The sequence below is a fragment of the Oryza brachyantha genome, chromosome 1 (assembly GCF_000231095.2).
Source record: "Oryza brachyantha chromosome 1, ObraRS2, whole genome shotgun sequence".
NCBI lineage: Eukaryota > Viridiplantae > Streptophyta > Magnoliopsida > Poales > Poaceae > Oryza > Oryza brachyantha.
In genome coordinates, this window is record NC_023163.2 from 10,496,782 (window position 1) to 10,519,293 (window position 22,512).

Consider the following 22,512-nt stretch of genomic DNA (forward strand, 5'->3'; position numbering starts at 1 on the left):
AGACGCCAGCATGGTGCGTTTGCATGGCTGCGTAGATGAATAGAAGCATGCATGCATGGTGCGGTAGATGAGGAGACGCCTGCATGGCGCCCTTTCATTTCCGGAGCGAATGGTAGGGACACGTGGAGGCGTTGTTGGCCGTTCGATTTGGCTGGATTTCGTGTATTGGAGATCAATTGGAGATGCCTGCCTAGCCATCGTGGACGGCCGCCGCTATATAGGGGTTGTTTGGTTGTCTATATGAGACTTGTCTCGTATCTGTCATGCAATCAGATGAATGTTTGGTTGGTCGCATGAGGGTGGAAGCCTGGCCTAACAGATGCAAAAAAGCCTCCACAGCTAGGCTGAACAGAAACGCTCAAATCCAGCTTCTCCCGTCAGCCTGGCCCAGCGCGTACGCACTCCTTGCACCCACCTGTGCAATAGCGACGGCATCCCCGTCCCCGTCGCACATCCCCCTCTTATTTTCTATCGGTGTCTGTCCCAAGTCTAAAACCGTACTGCAGTTTGTTCCATTCAAATTCGAAGATTAATTCCAATAGTATTTGTAAAACACTTATTTGTACGTATTGTTATTTTCGATGTTAATCCAATATTTTTTACCGACATAAAAAATAAGACCACTTATCTCACATTTTATTGGTACAAACTGTATTTGTAACCTTAACATCCATAAGAGAAGGTATCTATACTCGAGATGTGTCTAATCCAACCAAACAACATCTACTCCATGTAACTATTTAATACAAACAACCAAACAACATCTACCAAATCCAGGTTCATTCAATACGAACAACCAAATATTTGCATCTAATACGAGCAACCAAACATTTGCATCTGTACCTTCAGAGACTGATCAAATTCAACCTGGATACAAGAGATGAGCCAGGCTAAAGTAATACGAGCAGCCAAATAGACCCGTAATGACGGTCGTGGAAACCTGCTGCCTTCCCCTGTACTGTAGCACTTACTACAAATCCTCTTTCTCGATCACCCACTCCTTGAGGCCATCAATGGCGAATCGATCGGACGCCGGTAGCTGCACGAGCCTCACCGTGGCAGCCACCGGACTCCGCCGCTTCACCGTCGACAGCTACTCTCTCACGAAGCGGATTGCCTTGCCGGATGACGGCACGGTCTACTACCAGTCCGGCGAGTTCAGCGTCGGCGGCCACGTCTGGGCCGTCCGGTACTACCCGGCCGTTAGAAACCTATCGTGCTGCATGTTCGAACCCGTCATGGTGACGACGGCGCCAGGCTGCGCGAGCGCCGCGGCGACGTTCGTGTGCGCGCCGCTCGACTGCTCCGGCGAGGAGGTGAAGGGGACGTCGCAGTCGATGTCCGCCGTCTTCGTGCGCGGCAAATCGCCAGATGCGTCGCTGCCAATCTGTTTCAGCAGTGAAGACCTGGAGAGAGGTGATAAGCTCATCGTCGACGACTGCCTGACCGTCAAGTGCACCGTGTCCGTGCTCAAGGATCCACAGTCCGTTTAATGGACACTGTATCTTTATTTCTTGTTCCGGACGGAAGTTTTACCAGCTCATTTTCTTAGTTAATTGGTTGTCTGCGACGCCATCTAATGTCTATCTATCTATCTATCTAGAGCTCTTTAAGAGTTATCTGATCTATATATATCTTACCGAATGCCTCATGGGATATGGTTAGGAGTCATTTCACAACTCTAGTTGTTTTAAACCCCGCTATTAAATTTTCTGGGCAAAAAACTTGAGTTCATTTCCACCTCTAGATGTGATTTAGTTCACAAATATCAACTGTCCTGTTCATATGGTGTTCATGGTCATAATAAGTGTATAGTTGGTTCGGCTGCATGGGCACAGATTCCTCTGCAGTTAACCATTTTTATTATTGATATTACAAATGAAACCGACAGAAGGACCAGCACCATGAAATATTTACTAGAACTCTGGAAGAACTCACATAAAAGAAATGCAAGCACGACCCAGTTGCATATGCTACCAAAAGTTTGCTAAAGGTGTCCTTCATACTAAAGAGTACAGCACACCTCACATAGTGTACAAAGCTACAAGTTTCTCAAATGTAAAAGATAGTGAAAAAATGGAAGAATTACATAAAATTTTAATTCTTTAGCATGTTATCTCGGATCCATTGAAAAGCAGAGGCAGCACCAAACAGAACTAAGAGCATCCCCAGTTTATCTAAATTTGATCATCCATATCTTTATTTGAATGATCATCTAAAACAGTTTTATTCTCTATATCTCTTTGTACTTTAGCAAATTATCCATATATAACATCTTCCATATTTTTTTGAGGACGGATTTAGAATATACAAATATAGAGTTTCTCTCTAATGTTCTGTTGGAACTTAATTTTTACATTTCATCATCTATTTTTAGGATAAAGAATGGGATAGATAAACCGTCATCTATTTTACTTTTCATCATCTAATTATCAGCAAAGTTCTCACTTCTCCACAAAATAGAATCCAACTGTTGGCAATGAAAAGTCTAAATGCAAGAATTACAGAAGGCCGCATTCAGAAAATAACCTACCATCATAATTATCAGCAAAGTTCCCACTTCCCCACGAAGTAGAATCCAGCTGTTGGCAATGAAAAGTCTAAATGCAAGAATTACAGAAGGCCGCATTCAGAAAATAACCTACTATTCTGTTTCACCGCTAGCATTGTTGAAATATAAACGTTTATTTCTCTGGTTATTTTTGTAAACGACATGTTAATTTTAAAAAATTACCCACCTTGTCCTTAAGGCTACTGCTGGAATTAATGGTTGGACTAAGGCCCATGTGTAGAATAATTACTAAGAAAATCACGAAAGCCCACCTCATGAATAGCATACATACTAAACCTTTATTACCACCCTGCTAGTTCTATAAGAGTAAGACCTCCTTAAATAGAAGAGTGCTCTCTAGGCCGGCCCCTTAGCAAGAAAGAAGCAGAGGAACACGCGCATGCTTGCCTCGGCTGGCTCCGCTCGGGCTGGGTGGTGCGCGCGCACGACATGCACGTGAATGGTCCGCTAAAATTGGCCCCTCGTGCTTGCGTAGATGCGGTTTCCTTTTGCAGTTTTGTTTTGCTGCATGAAATGGAAATTCCGGTGTTAGTTATGTGCAAGAGATAGCGTAGAGCCCGGATAGGTTATGTGCGGCCTATCCGGTTGGGTTAGGATATGGTAGGCGTACTGATCACATGTCTTATAAATACCGAACCACTACCTCGTTGCAACATAGTTGAAAAATAATCTAGAGTTTTCATTTTCCTCTGTGCTGCGTCGTCACCATCGTCTACTCTTTTCCCTCTGCTGGCGTGCACCGGTGATCGGGAGAGCAGGTCTCCAGAACCGTCGCCTTCATGAAGTCTTGCATCGGAAGAGGACGAATAAGGTTTTTGAAAAACGCTCCGCGCGACAGCTCGCTGTTCGTCCACGATGGCTCGTCGATCGGTTGCGGCTCGCTGGCATCAACATCCTATGTCCCGAGTCATCCGCGCTGCTCCCAATCCTTCTTAGAACAATTTTCGGTACATATTAACTATGTTTAATCTAGTTTTGTATCTGTTTAATCTATTTGTGCGTAGCTCTTTCGTATACATGTTTAGATAAATTTGTTTATGTTGGTTGATCTATGTGTTGCCATGCTTTCGTTTTACAATATCATGATTTATTTATACGATAGTTTAAATCATTATATGTTTATTTTTCGCCATCATATTTGTTATTTTTATTATAATTGAACCCGTATGTTTCTTTTGTGTCGTATATTTAAGTAGTCTCTCCTATTTTCTTAACTTAACGCTGTTGATTTTTGGATTTGATTTTGACCCTTTGTCTTATTTAATATTTTTATCCAAATCAGTAAAATTATAAATCATAAAATAAAGTTACTTTAATAATAATCAAATCATAACAGAACAATCAATAATTATATAAATTTCTTAAATATAAAATGAATGGTTAAATGTATCTTTAAAAGTCAATGGCTTTAATTTAAGAAAACAAAGTATTAGTTATCTTTATATTTTTTTAGTTTTCGATAATATTTTGACGACATAATACGTTCCTAACAGTTTAGTATAGTTTTCGGTGTGGAATTTTGACATGGTCTTTTTGAAAACTTATTTTACAAATAGAAAAAACTTATTGTACAAATGGACATTTTTGACCGCGCCAACATCATTGACGCGTCAATGTCATTGGCGCCGTCCTCCTGACACACAAACCTAACATTTTTATTTGGAGGACGGTGCCAATGTCACAGTGACGCATTCAAAAATGTCTATTTATGCAATAAGTTTTTTCATGGTTCTATTTATAAAATAAGTTTTTTAAAATGACCAAAATATGAAAATTGCAGCGGCGTGCTACCGCGAAGCGCTTCTGCCAGAAGCGTCAGGTGATGTAACGACGCCAGGTGTCGGGAAAGTATTCTAAACCCTCGTGGAAATATTCTCTTGTCTATTGCATATTATTCAAATAGTGATAACAAATTTGAAAAAAATTATAAAGATAGATTAATATAAGATATATCACTATACAAACATAAAAGTTCCAATATGACTTCTATAATCCACAACAGAAATAACAAATTGAACTCTAAATAATATACGTATACTCACAATAATGTTTGTTATTTTTGTTATTAATTGTACAAGTTATATTTGAACTTGCATATTTGTATAGTGATATATCTTATATTAATCCATCTTTATAATTTTTTTAAATATTTTAATAAATAACATGAAATAAACCATGAAATGTCCATTCGAGGGTTTAAAATCCACTCGCGCCAGGTGTCCGCTGCTCAAGCCTAAACAAAGCCATCGCCGCTGCCCCGTCGCCATCAACTCGACGACACCTTCTTTCTTCATTCCAAGCTGCTCCTCTGCCCCCCACCACTAGCAGGCCAACGGAGGAGGAGTAGCAATGGAGACGGCGACGGCCGCGACGGGCAGCGCCTCTCCAGGCTGGCCGACCTGTTGCCGTCTTGCCGAGGGGGGAAGGAGAGGAACGAGAGGGCGACGGCAAGGACGGCGCCGTCGAGCGCCTCAGGGCGGAGCTGACGGCCGACCACCTCGCCGACGTGCCGCCCGGGCAGCTCGACGACGACGAGCGGACCAAGGCCAGGGCCTGGGCCAGCGACGCGAGGGAGCTGGGGTACGATGTCGCGGACGCCGTCGACACGTTCGCGGCGACGGGCGGCGGCCTCCTCACGCGGCTTCAGGAGAGGGCCGCCAACCTGTCCAGGTCTCGGCCGGCGGCGGTCGTTGGGCCTCGCCGGCCGGCTGCTGTCGTCGGCCGTGGCCCACCGCCGCCGTACAGGAACGCCACGGAGATCGTCGGTTTGGACGCCGCCAGAGACGACCTGATCAAGAAGCTGCTATGCGACGACGACGACGAGGCATCGAAGCACCGGCTGAAAGCGGTGTCCATCGTCGGAACCGCAGGTCTGGGGAAGACGACGCTGACCAGGATGGTGTACGACACGCTCAAGCCGCGGTTCGGACACGGAGCCTTCGTGTCGGTCTCCGTCAATCCCGCCATGGACATGACTTTTAGGAGGATGCTCCGCCAGCTTGACGACGACAAGAACACGAGCGTCCACGGCGACGGCGAGGACCCGAGCGACGAGACGCAGCTCATCGACCAACTGAGGGAGTTTCTACGAGACAAGAGGTATGGAGCTCGAGAAATTTTGCTTCCAGCTATCGCGATGTATTAGAATTCTATGCTAAATTTTTTGATACCTTCAAGTAAATTTATCGAGTTTTATAGTAGCAGAAATGGTAACTAATAGGTAAGAATATCAGTATATTCTTAGGGAGGGTAAAAATTCTGCGCTAATTTTTTTATACCTTCAAGTATATTTTAGGGCTTGTTTTGTTTGCAAAAAGTTTTTAAAAAACATCGAATCAAGTTTTTGGTACCCATTTAAAGTATTAAACGTACTCTAATTACAAAATAAATTTTAGATTCCGCCTGGAAACCGTGAAACGAATCTTTTGAGTCTAATTAATCTATCGTTAGTACATATTGGTTACTGTAGCACTTATGGCTAATGACGTTCTAATTAGGCTTAAAAGATTCGTCTCATGATTTTCCGTATAACTGTGTAATTAGTTTTAATGTTCATGTATATTTAATCCTTTATTTAGCTGTCTAAATATTCGATCGATGTTTTTGCGAAAAGTTTTTGCGAACTAGGGCCTTACCGTAAAATTGCCCATGTAGCAACTTCGTACATGCGTCCCATCACGTAGAAATTAGCATTAACCAAGGATTAATTGGCTGGCTTCCCCTGTATTTCTGTCAATGCGAGATCAGAGCTAAGCTAGAGAATTAGAACTTACCATGTGCTCGATCAAATTAGAGTTTCGTATTACGTTTCTGTGGCAACTGCGAATAATTTCCCGAAAATACCAGGTAGCTTGGTATGTAGAGATGTGTGCTCCACGAGGACCACGATTGAGAACAAAGGGATAGGAATACAGGCGAACACAGAGCAAGGGGAGAAGAGGGGGAAAAGCAGAGAAATTAAAGTAGTGGAACCCAAGGAAGAAGGGATGCAATTGCCGCAGCTCTTACGTACTCAGGTTGCATATGCCACTAAAAGCATTCTGATCCCATCCTCCATCCTAAAAATAGAGGATGAATGCTACAAATTAAACTCTAACAAAACAACTATCTTATCGTCTATTTTTAAATATCATCTATATCAGTAGAGAGAATTTTCATATTTGGATGATCTCTCTCTATCCTCCAAAGAGATACTTTGGAGATACAGAGGATGTCATATATTGATGATCTGGTGGAGTATACAGAGATATGAAGGATGTAACTATTTTAGATAAACATCTAAATGAAGATATGAATGACCAAATTTAGATGAGCTGTTGAGGATGCTCTAAGGCTGTTAATGATATATTTTTAGTTGAGTTCATACCGCAATTAATGTAGTTTGCAGATGAAAAATGAAAGATTAACTAATTTGTTTTATAGCTGTTTAATAGTATAAATGATAAAATTAACTACTATAAAGTTAAAAGTTTACTATAAAAATACAGGATAATGATCTTCTGTATATAATTTTTGTTTGGCAAGCAACGCATAATTTAACAGTTCAAAAGCAAAAGCCAAAAAAAGGCTGAGAATAATCTGGGAAGAAGAATGGTGAAACACAAACTCATACACGAATACAGATCATAATATCTTTATTTTGGCTCGAGCAATGCTACATCCTTGAACAGTTGAAAATGTAGCCATCATTAGTACACCTAAAGGATACATCACTAAAAGCTCATAAAGGACATGCCAGCCGTGATGCCATTTCGCTTGAAGATGAGCTTTAACTTGTCAAGCACATGCAGGTTCCTTTTTTGGTTGTTTCATTTGCGTGCGATTTTATGAAGTCCGCGTACTTATTCCTGATATGGAAAACGTAGTAATAAATTAGTATATGATTAATTAAGAGTGAAGTGCACCAGCGGTACTTAAACTTGTACGTATGTGTCATCTTGGTCCCTAAACTCTCAAAATGCATTTTTGGGTCCCCGAACTTGTTTAGGGTGTCATATAGGTCCAAACGGGCTCCGACCCGCTCCATCCGTTGATGTGGCATGCCATGGTGACGCTTACGTGTTTGTGGGGCCATGTATGTCCCATATGTCAGTATCTCTCTCCTTATTCTTTTCTCGATTTCTCCACTCTTTTGTTGTACTATCTTGTTCCCTTCTCACATATGTGTGCGCCCGAGTGGGAGATAGCTGGCCCGTGACAGTGCGAGTGGTGGCCGGGCGATGTCAGCGCCACGTAGGCGCCACCGTGGCATGCCACGTCAGCGGATGGAGCGGGTCGGAACTCGTTTGGACCTATATGATACCCCAGACAAGTTCGAGGACCCAAAAATGCATTTTGAGAATTCAGGGACCTAGATGACACATGCACACAAGTTTAGGTACCGCTGGTACACTTTACTCATTAATTAATTATTAAAAAAATATAAAATAGATTAATATAATTTTTTAAAACAACTTTCCTATAGAAAATTTTTGTAAAAAATATACCGTTTAGCATTTCGAGAAGCGTACGCGCGAAAAACGATAGGAATGAGTTATAAGTTAACTTAGAGGGGAACGAACGCGGCAGAAGTATTATAAGATGTTTTTCCTCTGAATCTTGAGGTTAGTGTTTTTTTCGTGTGAAGGGGTGCTTACAATGCATTTTACTTAGTTTAACTAATACGCATCTCACATCATGTTACTGTACATATATCGGTATCTCATTGTTATCGATGATATATGGGACCCACCATCTTGGGAGATGATAAAACATGTTCTGGTTGAGAATTACTGTGGAAGTAGAATAATCACAACTACTCGAAACTTCAGTGTTGCTGATCAAGTGAGAATGCCATATGAACTAAAGCCACTTTCTGCAGACAACTCTAAGAAACTGTTCCTTCAGAGAATATTTTGGAATGACTGTTAAGCATGTGATGTGATGGAATTATATTCGGATTAGTTTGCTAGTAGATTTTTGCCAGTTGTTTCCTACTAAGAGTCGGATTAGTTTTCTAATAGGATTTTTTTAGCCTAATTCTATTAGGACTCTTAGATTTTCTCTTATATATACTCTTGTAGTCTGCACGGGAAGGAGGAGTTCTCATTGTTATTTCCATGCATTGTAATTATATCCTCATAGTGTTATTGCCAGTTGACACCCTTTTTCCCAAAATGGTTTTCCACGTTAAATTCGTATGTCGATTGTGCCTTTGTTTCTAACAATGACAACAAATCATATCTCGATGATGAATTTGCTCAAGTAGCCGATAAAATCGTAAATAAATGTGACGGTGTTCCTGTTGCTATTCCTGCTCCAGCCAGTTCGTTGGCCGGTAAAACAGGAGATAAGAAGCAATGGCACAAGGTGTGCGGCTCCATTGGTCCAACACTTGAAAACAATGCTGATGTGAAGAGTACGAGGATGGCAATTTCCATGGGCTATTACCAGGGTTCCCCCTTACCGTTCTTCCTGCGAAAACCGCAGTATCGTGCTCCCACAGATCCCACAAGATAACCGCAAAAACTACTAAAACCGCAACGAATTTGAAAACAAAAATTTGAATTCAAAACCGCACGGTAAACGCAGTTACCACGCGGTAACCGCGGTAAGTACTTGCTAAAATATCGCATGAGAATGGCGGAAACCATGGTTTTTCACGCGATTTTTGCAGCCGAAACCGCTGTTACCGTGAGAAAACTGCGGGGGTGATGTCAAATGCAAAAAAAATTAAAAAATATTAAAAAAATACATGAAAAATGGTAAAATATTTTGTGACTATATCTGTGAGTTGTGACATAGGAAATATAGGAAAATAGAACATGTTTTAGGGAAAACGAGAAGATTTTCACATGACCTTTTCTAAATTCTTGAAATTGTAACATATAAACACACACCGTCATATCATCCTTCACCAAATAATTCATACCAATAACAAGAATTAACAACTTCATTTTGATTGTTGCATCACAACTATACCTACTATCAATTATTACTAACGTGCACGTATAATTTTTCTCCATACATATTTTCCATATATCCATCATTGCATATTTGTATTTCAACGTTACGTACCATAGTGTCTAGTGTAAATTAATAATGACTTAATAACAAAATATTATTAACCATCTTACTATGAAATATTATTTGCAATAGGCTATTTTTTAATTTTGTTTTTCGAAATTCTCATTTATAATTTTTAATTATGCCGGAAATATATTTTTTCATAAATTTATTTGACAAAACTACACCATATATCAACATATACAATATATTTTTTTAATTAAATTTTCTCAAATTTTTTAAATTCTCCTCAAATTTAAACTCGGTTATCACGGCTTACCGAAGCCATGCCTCCGTGGAGGGCGCGATTACCGCGGCGGAAACCACGGTAACGCAAACCCTGGCTATTACAGTCTAGCCTATTGTACTTAAGCATATTCCCAGAAGATTATGAGATTAGGCGAGACCGACTGATCTGGAGGTGGATAGCTTGTTTGAGCTTGGAGAAAGTTATTTCAACGAGCTCGTGAGCAAAAGCATGGTCAAATTACTAGGCATAGATTACAGCGAGGACGGTATCAGGGAAGAATACTGCTGCCGTGTACATTTCTCGGTGATGGACCTTATCAGCTCCTTGCCGAGCGAAGAAAACTTTGCGACTATATTGAACGACAAGCAGAAGCCATGTTCATCGGACAAGCATCAGTAGACACCGAAGATAAGGCTACAACAAGCCTGTCTAAAGTGCGGTCGATCTCAGTCTCCAGCCCTGATGTTGGTAGCATCCATCTTGCAGGAGTTCAAAGTTTTTCGCGTGTTGGATCTCGAAGGCTGCGATCTCTCGCAAAACCATCGCCTCCTCAGTAACCAGCTTGGAGGTCTGCTCCATTTGAGGTACACTGGGCTGAGAGATACAAGAATCACTGAGGTGCCAGAGGATGTAGGAGACCTGCAGTTCCTGCAGACACTGGACCTTGCCGAAACGAGGGTGGAAGCGCTGCCGGCGGTCGTGTTTCGCCTCGGAAACCTGGCGTGCCTCCGCGTTGAGCACCGCATGAGGGTGCCGAGAGGGATCGGGAGCCTGGTGTCACTGCAGGAGCTCTCGGATGTCTCGACGCGCGATTCGCCGGATGTTGTGAGGGAGCTGGGCGACCTGATGCGGCTGAGGGTGCTCAGGATCACGCTATGGCGGCCGACGCGGAGTGCGGAGGAGGCCATGGTGGAGTCGCTGTGGCGCCTGCGCAGGCTGCGGGAGCTGCATGTCTACGTCGCCAGCGGTGGCGCTGGTGGCGACGAGACGACGCTCGATCTTCTCAAAGACGGCGGCCGCTGGACGCCGCCGCGGAGCCTCCGCTCGTTCAGCGCCGAGGGGACGTACGTCTCCTCCGCCCCGCTGCGGTGGCCGCCATCGTGGATCGACGCCGCCCCGGCCGTGGCATCAGCTGGCAGGGGCCAAGCCGCCAAGGCCCAACCGGTCAACAGCGGCCGGTGGCGAGGACGCAGGCCGCACCCGCACGTCCACGCCCACTGGCACATGCATCGTGGCTCCGGAACGGCGCACGGCATGTCGAGCTCTCGGCGGCGGCCGTCCGGCAAGGGGCAAGGTAGCACGAGGCGTCGAGGAAGCGAGCGGCGACGGCATCGGGCGTTCGCCGTGTGGGCTGCGGCGGCATCCGGTCGACAAGCAGTGCGCGCCGCCAGCTGCCACTCGTGACTCGCCAGCACCTCTCCATGAACGATGAACCTGACTGGGAGGCGGGGGCCCTCGTGGGCCGATTTTAGAGTAGACTACGCCCCTGCACGGATGATCGAGGCCGTTGATTGCAAGACCGATCAAGATGGACCGTTGGATTTAAAAGATGAGGACGTAGAAGTGAGGATCTCAGTTGATACACTATAAGGAACACTACTCCCTGTAAAGATCGAGGCTGTTGATTGCAACACAGATCAAGATGGACCGTTGGATTTAAGAGATGAGGAGTAGGAGTGAGGACCTCAGTATAGGGTAGATGCGCACGATGCTTCTATCCAAAACTGCACATGAAAAATCAAATAGTGTTTCTGCCCAAATTTCGTCCATCACCGTTGTTTGTGATTTTGTTTCAGGCCTATGCGCGCGCGCGACACAAACACATGTGGCTTTCCTATTATTGTTTCCACTCGATGGGCCACACAACATCTTTATATGGTCGGTTTTGATGTGGATCCAACCAGTCCATTACAAGGCTAAAGTCTTATATTATGAAATGGAGCGAGTAGTATGCAGTGCTCGTGGTAAAATTTCTCGTTTTTGAGTGGTAAGGTGATTACTGATTTTTGTTTGATAAGTATACGTATAAGCTAAAATTTGAATTTTTAACTTTAATTTTTGGGGTTTTTCTTCACCGAAGTTTATTTTCTAATATTGACTTTAGATCGTGAAGAATACGTATAAAAGTTTTTTATCCATAAATTATTTTTTATTTTTAAATATGTCGGTTGGTTTTTTTTCGACCACCCGGCCGTAGTCAACACCCACGTAGTCAACACAAGTGTCAAAATAGAAGTAGGGGTTGCTTAGGCTCTTATCTTGCATCAAGTATCGTATTTGTTGTCGTTACTTTCTATGCGTTTCTAGTCCGTGTTGTATTTTCAATTTTGGTACCTACATGTGATTAGTTATATCGAAATAGTGATCGTAGTATCCTGATAACATAAAATAGCATTGGGAATATGTCAGAGCTGGTACACTTTAGATATATACTGATTTACATGTGAACAATTTTTTCGCTCTTGAAGGTGAATAACAACAATTAAGCACTAACCGTGAAATTGTTGTTATAGATTTCACCGACGAGTATATCACTAAATTTAGTTTTCCTGTTGCAACGCTTTAAAGTAGATAAAAAAACGAAAATTCTATATACCGTGCGTGCTACTGGGACGGGACAATCTTCCAGTACCATCCATTGATCAATCTATTACCTGGGTTGGACTAATTATTTATTATTTTCTTAATTTATCTTTTTATTAGAACTGATATATTTATGATATTTTAGAGTATCATTCTGATACGGACGAGTATAATCAGTATCATATTGATAGTATTTGTTATCATCTTTCTGGCATAAGATTAGCGGCATATTATATTTACGGTAGCATTCGTTATCAATAAGGTACAGCTTTTCGACATGAGATTAGCGGCATACTATATTTAGTGGTTCAGAAAATAAAACCACCACATTTGCGGCATTTGTTATCGATAAAGTATCAACTTTTCGATACGAGATTAGCGGCATACTATATTTGCTGGCATTGTTACAAAAATAAAATCACCATATTTGTGATCGGACGCGCTATCGCTGATACATAGTACCTGTCGGTGGAAAATTTAACCTTTTGCCGCTTTTACGAGTGGTCAAAACAGATTTGTTACTCGCTGTCTATGACATGTGAGCTCTTATGAGTCTATGATATATGAGTTCAGCGATAAATCTGTATGGACATTTGGTAAATCTGTTATGGATATTCGGCAAGAGGGGCAGAAAGATAAACAGAAAAACTACAGTATGCTGACGGGATAATTAAAAATTAGAAGGCGCTTGTGTAGAATATTCATGCCTAATGCAGCGACGTGAGCCACATGCATCTGAGCCTAATTCCGTTTTATTTAAAGTATCCCGTCTAATCGGGATGCCGTGCTCTAGGCTCTCTCAAAGGTAAATGTCCCCGTCGTCGTTAAGCCAACGAAACTAGTATCTTCCTCCCGAAATCCCGACGTCCTCTCGCCACCGTCGACGCACAAGGAAGCCAGCACGGGCCGGCGGCGCTTTCTTCCTCTTTTCCCTCGCGGTTCTCGGTAACGGCGGCCTCGTCCCACCCGGGGATGAGCGCCGCTGGCGTTGTTATCTCTAGTCGCGCCGCATGGCCACCCTCGCCGGCGCGCCCCTCGCCGTCTTCCTCGTCGCGTCCCTCAAGTCGGCCGCCGCGCGCGCGCGCCCCCGCCACGGCGAGCAGCTCCACGCGCTCGCTGCCAAGTCGGGCCTGCTCGCCTCCAACCTCTTCGTCCGCAACTCCCTCCTCGCCTTCTACTCCCGTGCTGCCCCAAGCCTCGCCCACCACCTGTTCGATGAAGTGCCCCGGGGCCTCCGCGACACCACCGCCGACAACATCCTCCTCTCGGCGCTCGCTCGTGCGGGCCGCCTCGACCGCGCGCGGTGCTTACTCGAGGAGATGCCTCGGAGGGACGCGGTCTCGTTCACCACCGTCATCGCCGGCTTCTCACGCGCCGGCCATCCTGAGCGCGCTCTGGGCGTCTTCCGCGACATGCTCGCCGAGGCCGTGCTGCCCAACGAGGTTACACTTGCGGAGGTGCTCACGGCGTTGGCCTGTGACGGAGCACCCGCGCCAGTGGGTGCTGCCCACGGCATCGCCGTGAGGCATGGCCTTGATGAATTCGTCATCGTGGCCACCAACCTGGTCCATGCATATGGAGCAGTGGCGCAGGTTCGTTCTGCACGTTACATATTTGATTTAATGCCAGATAGAAACACTGTCACTTGGAATGCAATGCTTAATTGCTATGTCAAGGCTGGAATGATTAATATGGCTGCTGAGGTGTTCGGGGAGATCCCAGAGAGGGATGATGTGTCTTGGTTGACAATGATAGATGGATATATCCGTGCGGATTATCTACTGCAGGCTCTCAAGACGTATGCTGTGATGCTGGGTATGGTGGATATAAAGGGCAACGAGGTGATACTTGTTGGTTTGGTCAAGGCATGTTGTCGATATTCTGCTGTCTTAGAAGGGCAGCAACTCCACACAGTCATTCTGAAGAATGGTTTTGATGCCCATGCATTTGTACAAGCGACCCTGATCCATTTCTATGGGTCTTGTGATTTTCTGGACCATGCTCAGATGCAATTCAAATTGTCAGACAAGTCACACGTAGCTTCCTGGAATGCCCTTATGGCTAGTTTACTAAGAAGGAACCTAGTGCATGAAGCAAGGCAGCTGTTTGATGACATGCCTGAGAGGGACACCGTTTCTTGGAGTACATTGATATCTGGGTACGTCCAGAGTGGGAATTCAAACATGGCTTTGCAGATGTTCTGTTGGATGTTAGATACTGGCATTGAACCTAACGAGATAACTTTAGCAAGTGCTCTGTCTGCAGTTGCCAATTCTGGCACCTTGGAGCAAGGGAAATGGATCCATGACTACATAAACAGTAGATCAATCCAGCTTACTGATAACCTGAGTGCTGGACTGATTAATGTGTATGCAAAGTGTGGTAGTGTTGCAGATGCAGTTCAGCTATTTAATCATGTTAAGCATAAGTCATTTTCAGTGTCTCCTTGGAATGCTATTATCTGTAATTTAGCTATCCATGGGTACGCAAACATGTCACTTGAATTGTTTTCGCAGTTGCGAAACACCAATATTAAACCCAACTCAATCACATACCTTGGTGTCTTAAATGCATGTTGTCATGCTGGGATGGTTGCCGAAGGGAAGCACCAACTTGAGTCCATGAGGAAAGAGTATGGAATCCAACCAGAAATTAAGCACTATGGTTGCATGATTGATCTTCTTTGTCGAGCTGGATATTTGGAAGAAGCAGAACAGCTTATTGAGGTGATGCCTATGAAAGCTGATGTGGTAGTTTGGGGTTGTATCCTTGCAGCTGCTAGGGCACAAGGAAATGTAGCCTTAGGAGAAAAGGCTGCAGATGAATTGGCAAGGCTTGACCCAAGCCATGGAGCATCCAAAATAGCCTTGTCAAACCTATATGCTGATGCTGGTCGCTGGAGCAATGTGTCAGTGGTGAGGAAGAAACTCCAGAATGGTAATATGGAAAGACTTACAGGAAGCAGTGGAATTCTACAATTATAGGTTCCATTCTTTTGGTGAAAACTGCAAAACTGCTCTTATGTTGGTGAAGTAAATATGACAAGCGGTTTATTTTCGTAAATATTTGTTGATTTTTTTATGTTAGCCAACACATCATTATTTGCTCCTTTCATTAAACAAGATCTGAACTAAAGAATCTCTAACATGAGAAGGCAACTATTCACATTGCAAAGTTCATTAGCTGTTAGATTGCCAAGAAGATGAGCTGGAAAAGTAGATTATCAACACCTAGGGAGGTCCCCGTGGCCCTTGCCATGTTGTCACTTAGATAATTGCATCTCTGAACTTTGACAGTTAGCGTTATACATGCTTAATTGACATGCCTGATAATTTATAATCCTACGTCATTGCAACATTCAGCCTTGAGTACATATTTACCAACCAGTTGACTCTTTTACTGTTTATGGCAAATGCATGACATCCATGTCCAATCGTACAATCATTGTAATTTGTAATACTGTAGGTTGCTCTCATTTAATCTTTCTAGCATTTATTGCAATTATTTGGTACCTTTTGGACATGGTAGCAAATATTCAGCAGAAATGCTACACATACGTCCGGCCGTACGACCCGTGTACGACCGGGACGGACGCAGCTGCTTTCTGTCCGCTGTAGTTTGCTTCCGTCCGCGACGGCGCCATCACTTCTGCTGCATGTTTGCTTCCGTCGCTGTGTCCGTCCCGGTCGTACACGGGTCGTACGGCCGGGACATACATATAGCACTTCTGAATATTTAGTACCACACATATTTTGTGCTAGCAATTTTTTGTTTTATGTACGAGATGCATTGTGAATTCGTGATAAATTAGCTCTAAAAATCTCACTTGAAAGGTTTGGAGATGCAATCAGATGTTCTGGGCACACAAAGAAATGCTAGTTTTAGTGTTAGAGCAGTCCATACACTTATGTTGTTTAAATATTTTGATGATCATCTTATCTTTTGTAGGTTTTAGAAACATTGCTCCCTCAAGCAAAACAACAATAATTCTTGTACTCTCAGTAGGGCATATTTTGGACTTCAGCTTGATAGGAACATTTACCTAATTACCTTACAAGAAGCTTAATATCTTATGAAGTAATATTCACTAAATGATGATTGATTTTGGAATCTTATCTTGACTATGCTTCCTTGCATTCTAGTAACCTTATTCAAAAAGTTCATGTTGCGCCTTACCGATCAATACACTTTTTACATGGGTTATTGATCTTGATGGTGTATATTAACCTTATTCTAGTAAGCAAATTGAAGAAACAAGCAAGAATGAGATGAAAACAATCTGAATTGCAAATAAGAATTAAATGTACATGATAAATTAGGTTTCCTAACAAGAAAAATAACGATCTAACCAATCATGGTTTTAGTAGAAAAAGTAAACAGAAACTAGAGAAACCCAAAAGGGTACCTAACTATTTAAGTAGTAAAAGTAAATAAATACTAGAGAAAGAGGTACCTGTACCTAGTTAAGAAGGTCAGAGAATAAGTAAGGGAGGCTCTAGGTTTGTGCTCCATCGAGTTGGAGTGAACACACAATAGATGACGCAACACCTTGTTTTCTCTGATTGCCATCGACTAGGATGCGATTTGGAGATATTGCTAGATCAATTGAAGGAGGACTCCAAAAGCTTTCCATCAAATATGCATAGACCCAAATGAGAGATCATATGTAACTTTGGCGGCCATTTAAATTCAGTGCTATCTTGGGAGGCTAAACTAGATTACAGAACGTGGAGGACATAATCTTTATCTCTCCATGTATCATGAGCGACATCTCCAACAGTCTTGTATGTGCCCAAATATGTGGATCTCTTTGAAGATACTTGATGTGACTTTTGATTGCATCTGTATAGTCGCATCAAGTGGGCTGACGAGAACGTTGTTTCCCTCCAAGTGGGGTTAGCTGAAGATAAATTGGTACCCCTTCACTGGTTGCTATTTCTATCTTTGTAATATTTCCTATCCTATCTATATGTTAATTTAGTAAGATCCTGAGTTCCTGATCTTATTGCTCGAATTTCTTGCATCTTTCCAAAATTTATTTCTGACCGATCCTTCTGTGGAATCTCCAACATCTCATATTGGATGGACCTGGGGCTTTATTACATTACAGCGAGGACTAACAGACTGGGTTTAGAGTTTGGAGGTATTCAGATCTTCACATGGGCAGAACATAGGTGCTGGTTGTCTTGAGGGTTTGAATTTCGACAGCCTATTTTGAATACCATAAGTTAATTTTAGAATTATGAGGTTTGTTTTGTTGTTTCCTATCTTTCAGCTTTCCTCATGAAGAGAAGTATAAAATCTTACCCCAAACTATTTTTGGGGCAATTTTCATTATTTCGGTTACATGTTCTCAGTTCCGAAGCCCAGCAAAAAAAAGAGTTATCTGTAGTTGCCTGTTCAATTAAGCTTTTTGTTTGGATAGGGAAGATATCATCTGCTGCAAAAGCTGTGTTATCTGAACTTGAGGTATGCAAAAGCTGTTGTTATGCAGAGACAATAGAACAAGACTATTCATGTAATTTAAAGTTCAGGTATGGAAAGCTGTTATTATGCAGAGACAATAGAACAAGACTATCCATGTAAGTGGCGTTTTGCGCTATGGGAAAATGGTTCAAAAACTTAATTCTTGAACCTTTTTTAACTTCTAAGATAATTACGTACGGCTTGGCTTGACCTTTGAGAAAATATTCTCATGGATTCATGCCAGTTTGTTCTCATATACATATACGCACACGACCATAGTGTCGTTTATATCAGAGGTTCTGAAGAATAATCACTCTGATACAGGCCATAAGTTCTCAAGTAATTTTGGATAAAAGTACATGTACTTTTGCAAAATATTCTCGGATACAAAATTTGAATTTTCTTAGTCTTGGATATGACAGTTATTGTGTCTGACACACCCAATTACTGCGGTGAAATGTTTAATTCGGCACAACAATTACAACAATATGTGATACAAAACCCAATGACAATCATGCGACGGTAAGATTGTCAGATTATTTGATACAGCGAGGTGCCAGGGCCTGACTAATCTAGATGAAACAATATGAAGAACAAAGTCTTAGACCGTTGACTAATCTATATTTATACAACGTTTCCATTAAAACACGAGCAGTCTCCTTGGCAAACTTGAAGACCCTGTCCTCCAACCTCGACTTTAAAGCAGCGAAAACCATGTGACTCGAGCTCTGCAATGACTTTCTCCAGAACTAAGTTAGATAGCACTAATACTCATGTAAGGAAACATAGTATATCACTAAGAGGCATAAATCACATTACAGAGGATATTCACATAGCTTAATGTCACCCAACTGTTCAAAATCTAGAAGTACAATTATGATCTAATATGGATTCATATTCTAGAATAAGAGCATTGAACATAGTAAATGTGTACATCAGCAGCACTATTCATCAATGTAATAGTAAATAACTAAATATATCAGAATCCAAAATATGAAATAAAAATGAGAATCCTTAAATTGTAAAGCAGTATGTATAACAGTAAACATTTTTGTTCCTCTTCTCTACACCTCATACTAATGTATATTGATTAGATCTATATAAATTTCAGAATCTTTTCAAAACAGAAATAACGAATGAGGATATCTTTTGCAGCTATCATTGTAGTTTTAAAATTTCTAGCTTGCCAAATTCAATACCACTAAGTATCCAATAGAAATTTTGCAATAAAAGTTCACGAAATAAAACCTGTAAATGTTAGGTATAAAAAGGATACAAGTCGGTATCAGAGTCAAAACACAACCACCACCTCCTGCTCCAGTTAACTTAGAGACCAAATTGAATTTCAATGTTGTTCGCAGTACAGTTTCTATCGAAGAATGGCTAACACCCATGCACTGAAGCAAACCTTGGTTCATCTCCATGAGTTCTGCCAACTTTTTCTCCTTTGAGGTGATAGCTATCTCATCATTAGCTGCTAGCTCGACAATGCTCGAAAGCTCTTCACTAATAGAGTTCACAGCATGGAATACAGAAGCCATTGCATCTGGATGCCTTGATGTTCTTTCAGAGACACCAGCAACAAGGGCCTTTGTGTTCCTACCGACTCTTGTATCTGTGATAAGCATTTTAATAGGATTGCTAGATTTAAGGCTTGTCAGTTCTCCTTTCTTGAATTTGATCATGCTTCCTAACAATCAGGAACGGATTTAGTACAGACAAAACCAATGAAAAGGAATGACAGATTATTAACGACTCTGTATTTGCATCATCGCATTCATTATTTTGTAAGACACTCAAACAACCTCCCGACCGAGACTATAACAAAAGCAGCATCTAGCAAACATGCAGCAACAATTTAAAAAGAACTGAATACACAGCAGCTTCAGTGTTGATTGATCCATTGCAGGAACTCCTAGGTAATAGGATTAGCACCATGAAAGAGGGAGAGAGAGTATACCAAAAGTGCTGACAGAGTTGTCAATGCCAGAAGGCTTGCCATGGATAATCTTCTCCCCCTGAAAAGCCCACCGGTTAACTAGCTCCAGATCATCCTTCCCGACCAACTCCCACTCCGTGCCCTTGCCATCGCCGACGGCTCCAGCGACGGCGCCGGCGGCCACCAGCAACGCCCCCGACATCGACACACAGAAGGCGGCCGACGAACCGAGCCCCGACCCCATGGGCAGGTCCGAACTCATTGTCACTTTCCCGGGTCTGCACCTGCAATGAGGCTCAAAATCCTCCATACCCGTCAGGAGGGTGTGCCAAGATTTGGTTTCAGGGACAAAGGCAGAGTGAGCGAACTAACCCCAGGATGGAGGTGTAGAGGAAGAGGAAGGCGGAAAGGCCGGCGGAGAGCCAGATCTTTGCCTCGGGGATCTCCTGCTCCTCTAGGAGCCTCGTGATGGCGGCCAGCCGGTCTGGGGAGCAGGACCTCGGGTCCTGTGCCCCCGCTGCCGCCTCCGTCAGAAGCGCCTCGTGGAGGCGCGCGCATGGCCACGAGAAGGCAAGGCCGGGGTCCCTGAGATCCAGCTCCACCGCAGCGGCGCCCGCCTCGGCGTCAGCGTCGGCGGCGAGGGGCAGGAGACGAAGGGAGCAACGCGTGTAGAGGTCGATGGCGGCGGCGACGGCGGCTGAGCCGTGGACGACGGCGTGCTCACCGGCGAGGATGATTTTGCCTGGGGCACGGGCGGCGCAAGCCTCCATTGGTGATCTCCTTCCTGCTCCTGTCAAATTGAATCTAATCGTGACCAGATCAAAATTTAGGACTGAGAAAGGAGAAAATTAATAATATGCCACTAAATAGAGGAGAAATTTAACAAAATCCCAGATATTCATCATCATGTAATAAATCATATAATAAATATCAACTCATAACCAACAAAATATATCTTCATCTCAACTAACAAATAAATCACATAATATATCTCCCAACAACAATAGCCATCAAAAATCAAAATCAACATTAACCCTGCTGGGGAGGAGAGCTAGTACCGCCGGGGAAGGAGAGCTGGCGACGCTGAGGCGGCGACGTCGAGCTAGGCGCGGCGCCCAGCTCGCTGCCGTGGACGCCGGGGGAGGCCAGGGGCAAGCACCTTGGGCACGAGGCGGGGCGGCGGCTGCTGCTGGGGGGGGGGGGTTGGGGAGGGGGCGGCGGCTGCAGGGGCACGGGCCGGCGGAACAGGGGGACGGCGCACACGCCGGAGGAGGGGGCGGCGTCTGGAGGGTGGCGCGGCGACGGTGTCGGCAGGGCGCGGAGGTCGGGTGGGCGTGGAGGCCGGGGATGCGGCGTCACCGGCGGGAGAAGGCGCCGGCGGCGGTGGTCGGAGAAGCCGGCGGCGGTGGTCGGAGAAGCCGGCGGCCCCCGGGCAGATCGGCGTCGGGGGCTCGCGTAGGTGTGGGGAGGAGTTCGATCTGTCCAGAGAGAAGCCACCACGATCTGAATAGGAGAGGGGTAGTTTGGACTTTCCCGTATTTTTTATGAAAGAAAAATCAGAATACACTTCAAATATCTTGAGAGTGGCATTTCATTAAGAATCTAAAATAAAGAGCGATATTTTTATAAAAGCTCGGTAAATGATGACATTTGCTTAAAGCCACTCGTATGGAGTGATATTTTGTTAAATTTCTTCTAAATAGATATGACTCCCACAAAATGCCACCCTTTACGATGCTGTTATATTATAAAAATAAAACTTCTCATCTACATTTCTCAATAAAATGTCATTATAAGTATCTAAAAGCTATACTTTATTATTTTTCATCCAAACGGATATATAAAAGGACTGAAATGCCCTTACTCATTTAAACAGAACAACAGCCTCTCTAGCGAGCATCTCCAGCCTGAAAGGGCACTCAGCCGGTTGGATCACCCAACGGCTCAACACCAGCCGGAAGGAGCACCCAGCCAGGACTGCATGCACTCAAAATGAGCATGCAAACACATACATAATTCAGAAAAAAAGCCAATCTCCAACCAATAAAGATCAATCCCAAGCATTTATCATCACATAATAAATATCAGTTTATAACCAATAAAAAATTTATCTCCATCTCAACTAATAAATAAATCACCTAATCAATCTTCAGCACTAATAACCAGCAATTTTGATACATATCCTATCATGTATGAAGCCACAAACTAGGTTTGATTTCTCTGTCCACTAACTAAAGTTATAGTAGTTCACTAATAAATCCCTATAATCAGAGCAAGGCACCAACTAAGACAGAACATACTCTTTGCAGCTGCTGTAGGAGTACTGCTTACCCAGGTCTTCGTCCTGCTCCTCCTGCTCGCCGTCGCCGGATTGTTCGCAGTCAGGGTCTTGCCCAATAGCCCCCACGGGGGGGGGGGGGGGCAGCGGAGGCGAGCCGGGGGAGAAGAGAAGGCGGCAGCGGCCGAGCAGTGGAGGGAGGCCATGGCGGCGGAGTGAGGCAAGCCGGCTGGGGGATGCGGTGGCGCTGCGTCCGGTGAGGCTGTAGAGAGAAGAGAATAGAGATGGGGGACAGCTGGATCTGTGTCGGCAGGGAGAGAGAAAAGCTAGATTATGAATCGCAATCGTGCAGATTTTGATCTGTTAAATCCCGCTGCTTT

At 43.6% G+C, this 22,512-nt stretch overlaps 3 protein-coding genes and 1 pseudogene across 4 annotated transcripts; 3 read left to right on the forward strand and 1 right to left on the reverse strand.

The window, feature by feature from the left end:
• The first annotated feature begins 1,013 nt into the window (after positions 1 to 1,013).
• On the forward strand, positions 1,014 to 10,086 carry LOC121053857 (putative disease resistance RPP13-like protein 3). The gene is made up of 5 exons (XM_040522050.1): positions 1,014 to 1,483; positions 4,991 to 5,669; positions 8,267 to 8,466; positions 8,773 to 9,036; positions 9,975 to 10,086. The coding sequence occupies exons 1-5, from the start codon at positions 1,014 to 1,016 to the stop codon at positions 10,084 to 10,086; spliced, it is 1,725 nt and encodes a 574-aa protein (XP_040377984.1).
• Positions 10,087 to 10,094: 8 nt separating this feature from the next.
• On the forward strand, positions 10,095 to 11,270 carry LOC107303524 (annotated as a pseudogene).
• Positions 11,271 to 13,259: 1,989 nt separating this feature from the next.
• LOC102713950 (pentatricopeptide repeat-containing protein At5g19020, mitochondrial) lies at positions 13,260 to 15,947 on the forward strand. Its single transcript, XM_006644087.3, has one exon. The coding sequence runs from the start codon at positions 13,460 to 13,462 to the stop codon at positions 15,431 to 15,433; it is 1,974 nt and encodes a 657-aa protein (XP_006644150.1). The 5' UTR covers positions 13,260 to 13,459; the 3' UTR covers positions 15,434 to 15,947.
• A 2,353-nt stretch (positions 15,948 to 18,300) lies between these two features.
• On the reverse strand, positions 18,301 to 21,038 carry LOC102713678 (mevalonate kinase). 2 transcript variants are annotated; one of them, XM_040520140.1, is made up of 5 exons: positions 20,913 to 21,038; positions 20,227 to 20,644; positions 19,876 to 20,138; positions 19,192 to 19,605; positions 18,301 to 18,679 (listed from the first exon to the last, which is right to left on the reverse strand). In XM_040520140.1, the coding sequence occupies exons 2-5, from the start codon at positions 20,622 to 20,624 to the stop codon at positions 18,540 to 18,542; spliced, it is 1,215 nt and encodes a 404-aa protein (XP_040376074.1). In that variant the 5' UTR covers positions 20,625 to 20,644; positions 20,913 to 21,038; the 3' UTR covers positions 18,301 to 18,539. The 2 variants fall into 2 exon arrangements, with proteins under 2 accessions (XP_040376074.1, XP_040376073.1); XM_040520139.1 differs by having other exon boundaries at positions 20,227 to 20,658.
• Between the last annotated feature and the right edge of the window lie 1,474 nt (positions 21,039 to 22,512).